The sequence below is a fragment of the Trichomycterus rosablanca genome, chromosome 5 (assembly GCF_030014385.1).
Source record: "Trichomycterus rosablanca isolate fTriRos1 chromosome 5, fTriRos1.hap1, whole genome shotgun sequence".
Lineage (NCBI taxonomy): Eukaryota > Metazoa > Chordata > Actinopteri > Siluriformes > Trichomycteridae > Trichomycterus > Trichomycterus rosablanca.
Window position 1 is genome coordinate 45,409,090 of NC_085992.1, and position 5,692 is coordinate 45,414,781.

Sequence of the window (5,692 nt, forward strand, 5' to 3'; positions counted from 1 at the left end):
CACAAATGTGTATTTGCTTTTGCTACCAATAGTTTGTTTATTAGGATTTTAACGGCGTTTTACACTTTGGTTACATTCATGACAGGAACGGTTATCACTCATTACACAAGATTCATCAGTTCACAAGATTATATCGAACACAGTCTTGGACAATTTAGTGTCTCCAATTCACCTCACTTGCATGTCTTTGGACTGTGGGAAGAAACTGGAGCGCCCGGAGGAAACCCACGCGGACACGGGGAGAACATCCAAACACCACACAGAAAGAACCCGGACTGCCCCACCTGGGGATCAAACCCAGGACCTTCTTGCTGTGAGGCGACAGTGCTACCCACTTAGCCACCGTGCCACCCCTGTTACCAAAAGTAAAACATGCTAGTGCACAACATAAAATCTAAACACTCCAAGAGTAAGTTTGAAAAATTAGGATTTATTGCATCTCATTTCAAGAGCAACACTTTCATTTACAAAAACAACCCAAAAAAAGCCACAAATGTATTAGCATTTAACTAAAAGTAGAAAACTAAAACAGCACAACTGGCACTTTAATCAACACGTCACATTTTCCTCTTCTGGGTGCTGATGTATAACACTGCAATACACAGAAAATACATTAAACCAGCATGCAAAATATGCTGTGAAAACATAAAATCAGGGTCTCACAAAGTAATAAATAACATTAGTCTGACTGAAAGGCACACTAGAATGGCTAACAGTTTCTTTGTTTGTTTATTTATTTATTGGGATTTTAACAATTTAGTATCTTCAATTTACCTCACTTACACGTCTTTGGACAGTGGGAGGAAACCGAAGCACCCGGAGGAAACCGACACAGACACGGGGAGAACGTGCAAACTCCACACAGAAAGGACCCGGACCGCCAAACCTGGGGATCGAATCCAGGACCTTCTTGCTGTGAGGTGACAGCGCTACCCAACAAGCCACTGTGCCGCCCCAAGAAAGCTGTTTAGGAATGCTTCAACTGTACAGCATTAACATCTACTTTTCCTCATAAGTCTTATCAGTTAATGTCTGCTCTGTGTACAAAGTTCTTTCATATTCATGTGTCGAAGGTGGTGATTATTATTATCATTTGTGTAGTAAGGCTTTTGGGTGCAACATTGATCGTGAACAAACATTTTTCCTTTTTTGCTAGTCTACTCAGTCATGGTAAGAACTTTTGTTTTGTACCAGTACAAAATAGTGGCTAATATCAACAAGCTGAGTGTTGTATTCAAAAATACCAACAGGAAATGTCCAGCCTTATAAATTGCACTAAATCTTTAAGCAGGACAGTGTCGATAAACACAAATGTATTAATTACTACATTATTTTGGTGTCCCAACACCTGTTGTTTCAAAAACAGAAATGTGTAAAACAGATTTATTTATTTGGATTTCAGCGTGTGTTTTACACTCTTTGGTTACATTCATGACAGAACAGGTAGTTACTCATTACACAAGATTCATCACAGTCATGGACAATTTTGTATCTCCAGTTCACCTCACTTGTGTCACTTGCATGTCTTTGGACTGTGGTAGGAAACTGGAGCTTCCGGATGAAACCCACACAGACACGGGGAGAACATGCAAACTCCACAGAGAAAGGACATGGACCGCCCCACATGGGGATCAAACCCAGGACCTTCTTGCAGTGCTAGCCACTGAGCCACCGTGCCACCCATGGAAAACAGATAGGGAATGTTTTTAATGCATTCAGGTGGCATTAACAATGCTACATCCTACTTAGGCAGACTGCAGTTCTCCAGAGACTGATGGGTTTAATTATAAAAAAACTCTAAAATCAGCTCTGGACTGGAGCCTCTTTTGTGCTGCATTACCTACTAAAGAAAGAAATCTGAGGTAAACAGCTGCCATCTGCTTTAAAGGCTTTTAATCAACATAGATGTCCTGGTTCATCTCCAAAGGAAGTTAGACAAACTGATGTCAGAGCCAGTTCAATCCAACAAGTACCAACATATCGACTGTAAGTATGTTTTTTTTTTTTTTTTTTCCTGCATTTACTCGTTAGGGCTGGTAACCCGATACGCTGGATGTAATTTCAACTACGTACCATTGTTTCCTCTGAGAAATGCATCTCCATACTTATTCTTCAACTGGCCGTTGACGTACTCCTCCGTCTGCTCCACAGCAATGTTCATGTAGCCATCCAGGCAAGCCAGAACACCTGGGAAGGATCATTAAATTCATATCCTTAATATAATCAGAATCAAAAGTAAAAATAAAGCGACTTTATTAAAACAACTTACAATTGTGAGCCTAAACAACACAGCAATTTAGTGTTACTAGTTAATTAAAGGGGCCCAACTGTGACAATTTGGTGATGGTTTAGATAATCTTTTGATTAATGTGTCTGCCCTCAATGGGATGTCCAACAAGCTCATGGTCAGTTGTCCACATACTTAAACAATTAGAGCTGTTAGGCAAATGATTAGCAAACAGTGCTGCTTATCAGCTGTAACCTAGTGGTTAAGGTACTGGACTAGTAATCAGAAGGTCACTGGTTCAAGCCCCACAACTGCCAGGTTGCTGCTGTTGGGGCCTTGAGCAAGGCCCATAACCCTCAATTGCTCAGACTGTATATTGTAACTGTAATGTAACTCGCTTTGGATAAAGGCGTCTGCTAAATGCTGAAAATGTAAATTTAAATCTGAAATCAACAGGTCAGACCTGCACTGAACCAGAATTGCTGTGAAACATTCATATACAAGAGAATTAATAAGCAGGACATTAAATTTCACAAAAAGTAAATTTGTTATTTAAAAAAAAGTCATAAGAGATCTGCCCTTACATTAAATACATTAAATATTATCAAATTGTATTAGCAACTGTCGAATCTCAATTCAAAAGGCCTCAAAATATCGCACCTAAGACACAATGCTGTATTTTAGTTATAGAAAAAACCAATGCAATATAAATCAGGCTTACATTGCACATATACTGTATATATGTCTATATATTTGTTGTGATGACATGTACAGTATGTCAAACTTAACTTAGATTTTATTGACTTTACCTCTGTAATCTACTCCAGAATTGAGTTTCACCACCACTGGCCTTCCAATGATCTGCTTCAGGAAGTCACTGGGTGTCTGCTTACGAACACTCATTTTCACTAACCAGAGAAAGGAAAACAGAAGAATTAACATGTCATGGCTGTCATGGGTGCTCAAGTGGTACAGCAGCTTAATACTCTCTCACCAGTGTACAGAATAAAATGTAAACCTTTAATTTTGAAGCTCAGCTGTGCTATCGGTCTGGCTGGGCACTTACAGACACAACTAGCCATATCCGAACGGGCCATTATTAATTATGATTAATGCTAAATAGAAATTTGTGCTCACAGACTTTTAACATGTTATTTCTTGTAATGAACTGTTTGCTACAGAATCTACTTTCCGTCGTTGAACTGGTTCTGCTCAGTGTTTATGTTCATCTTACTGTTGTACATTACTGCCACATTCACCAAAAAATTGCATAGACTAATTGATTTACTTATTAGGATTTTAACGTCATGTTTTACACCTTTGGTTACATTCATGACAGGAACGGTAGTTACTCGTTACACAAGATTCATCAGTTCACAAGGTTATATCCAACACAGTCTTGGACAATTTAGTGTCTCCAATTCACCTCACTTGCACGTCTTTGTACTGTGAGAGGAAACCGGAGCACCCGGAGAAAACCCACGCAGACACAGGAAGAACGTGCAAACTCCACACATAAAGGACCCAGACCGCTCCACCTGGAAATTGAACCCAGGACCTTCTTGCTGTGAGGCGACGGTTCTACCCACCCCACCGCCCCACACACACAGTGTAGGTTATTGATTAATCGTCAACTAATGATGGATGATGATAGTTAAAAGAAATTGTGAAAACTGTAGTAATTATTACACAGCAATGTAATGTTTATTCCAGAGATGTGCATTTTGTTAATGTGAGGATTAACAGGTGACTTTGTTTATATATGGTTCATGACAACAACTGTTTCAGTTCAATTGATTGACCACAATCATATAAACTTTGCTTTTAATAAGCAAGCATGAATTGTAAATCAGCATCCAAATGTTGCAGGGGTGTTGGGTGTCCAAAAACATCACACAAAACATGGACTCACCCACCATAATACCCAAGGACAATTTAGAGTGGCCAATACACCTTCTGCAAGATTTTGGAAGGTGTAGGGAAACCGGTATGACTAAAAAAACAAGATAATGAAAGAGGACTGTACCAAAGGCACAATGACCGGCGTAACATCAGTTGTCCTCTAGTACCTATAAAACTGTATTACTCTGTGTGACTCTATATAATCTGATTAACAATATTTACACAATGTAACTCCACTGTTACACAGAAAAAATTGCATTTGTACTTGTGCAACTGTAATTTTTCCCTACCCGTATTCCGACCCAACAAATCCCGCCTTTTCCATTGTAATTGGTCAGCATTTCAGAGTGAAAGCAAATCGACCAATGAAATGCTGAGAAACGAGCAGGTTTCAGAAAACAGGTACAAATAAAACAGCATGCGACTTTATATATATCCAACGTATCTGACTGCAAATGTACAACATGTAAACGGTTAAAGTAAGACTCGATTTCCACAAGCATTTCTGCTGGAATATATATAAAATACTGAATTAAAGAGAACAGCAGATAAATCGTTATACTCACGTTTGTAGCAACGCTAGCTCCAACAACGTTTACAGCACGTCTTAGATAAATGAAACCCGTGCCGATATTCAACCAATCAGCTGCTAGAAATTGAGTACGGAAGCCGGTCAGGTTCAGTTTAAGACTGTTGTAATAGAAACGCTAAAAAGTACTGAACACTCAATGGGGTTTAAGGTGTTTGCTATGATGATAATCATTTATTTTTAGGGTGTTTTGTGTTTTTTGAGCAAATAAATACACATTGTAAGATAGGCTTTTCCCTCGATCAGACAAGTTTGTTGTAGCACCATAAGTTTAAATCTTCTGGACAGTAACACTAATGGTGTTTCTGAACCTAGGAATGATCCAGGAAATGTTCTTATACTAGTTGCCCTTTTGATTCCACAACATGATTTACTCTCTCAGCTCTTTTTTGACAGCTCCTTAGTTTTTACCATGGTTTTAACACATCTTGAACATGTGAATCTCTGGGTAGTGTTTATAAAAGACATTAAAGCTAAAGAAAATGAAGTGTTGTTATTAAGTCCCAATGGTTTAATCATGTTGTAACCCAACTTTAGATCATACAGACTAGCAGTATGTTTAAGATCAGTAATATTATGTAGGGGTTAAATAATTGTGATATGGCAGTATTATATCAGTAAATGGGCGGCACGGTGGCTAAGTGGGTCACTGTCGCCTCAAAGCAAGAAGGTCCTGGGTTTGATCCCCAGGCGGGGCGGTCCGGGTCCTTTCTGTGCGGAGTTTGCATGTTCTCTCCGTGTCTGCGTGGGTTTCCTCCGAGTGCACCGGTTTCCACCCACTGTCCAAAAACATGGAAGCACTTCTGTAAGTTGCTTTGGAAAAGAGCGTCTGCTAAATGCAGAAAATGTAAATGACAATGTAAAACATGCAGCCAGGCTAATTGGAGACACTGAATTGTCCTATAGGTGCCTAGCCGCTAGGATGCATAAACCAGTGCATTGTAGTGCCGGTCCCAAGCCCGGATAAATAAAGA

At 39.4% G+C, this 5,692-nt stretch overlaps 1 protein-coding gene across 1 annotated transcript; it reads right to left on the bottom strand.

Moving 5' to 3' along the window:
* Nucleotides 1-410: 410 nt before the first annotated feature.
* Nucleotides 411-4,771, bottom strand: lsm6 (LSM6 homolog, U6 small nuclear RNA and mRNA degradation associated). The gene is made up of 4 exons (XM_062995271.1): nucleotides 4,696-4,771; nucleotides 3,037-3,135; nucleotides 2,074-2,187; nucleotides 411-592 (listed from the first exon to the last, which is right to left on the bottom strand). The coding sequence occupies exons 2-4, from the start codon at nucleotides 3,128-3,130 to the stop codon at nucleotides 558-560; spliced, it is 243 nt and encodes an 80-aa protein (XP_062851341.1). The 5' UTR covers nucleotides 3,131-3,135; nucleotides 4,696-4,771; the 3' UTR covers nucleotides 411-557.
* Nucleotides 4,772-5,692: the final 921 nt, after the last annotated feature.

What these genes read in the sequence shown, in the direction of transcription:
- lsm6 (XM_062995271.1), bottom strand. Translation starts at nt 3,130, where the DNA reads ATGAGTGTTCGTAAGCAGACACCCAGTGACTTCCTGAAGCAGATCATT. An exon ending in TTCTGGAGTAGATTACAGAG is followed by an intron (nt 2,188 to 3,036) that starts GTAAAGTCAATA and finishes GATCCTTCCCAG; the next exon opens with GTGTTCTGGCTTGCCTGGAT. An exon ending in ATTTCTCAGAGGAAACAATG is followed by an intron (nt 593 to 2,073) that starts GTACGTAGTTGA and finishes TGTGTATTGCAG; the next exon opens with TGTTATACATCAGCACCCAG.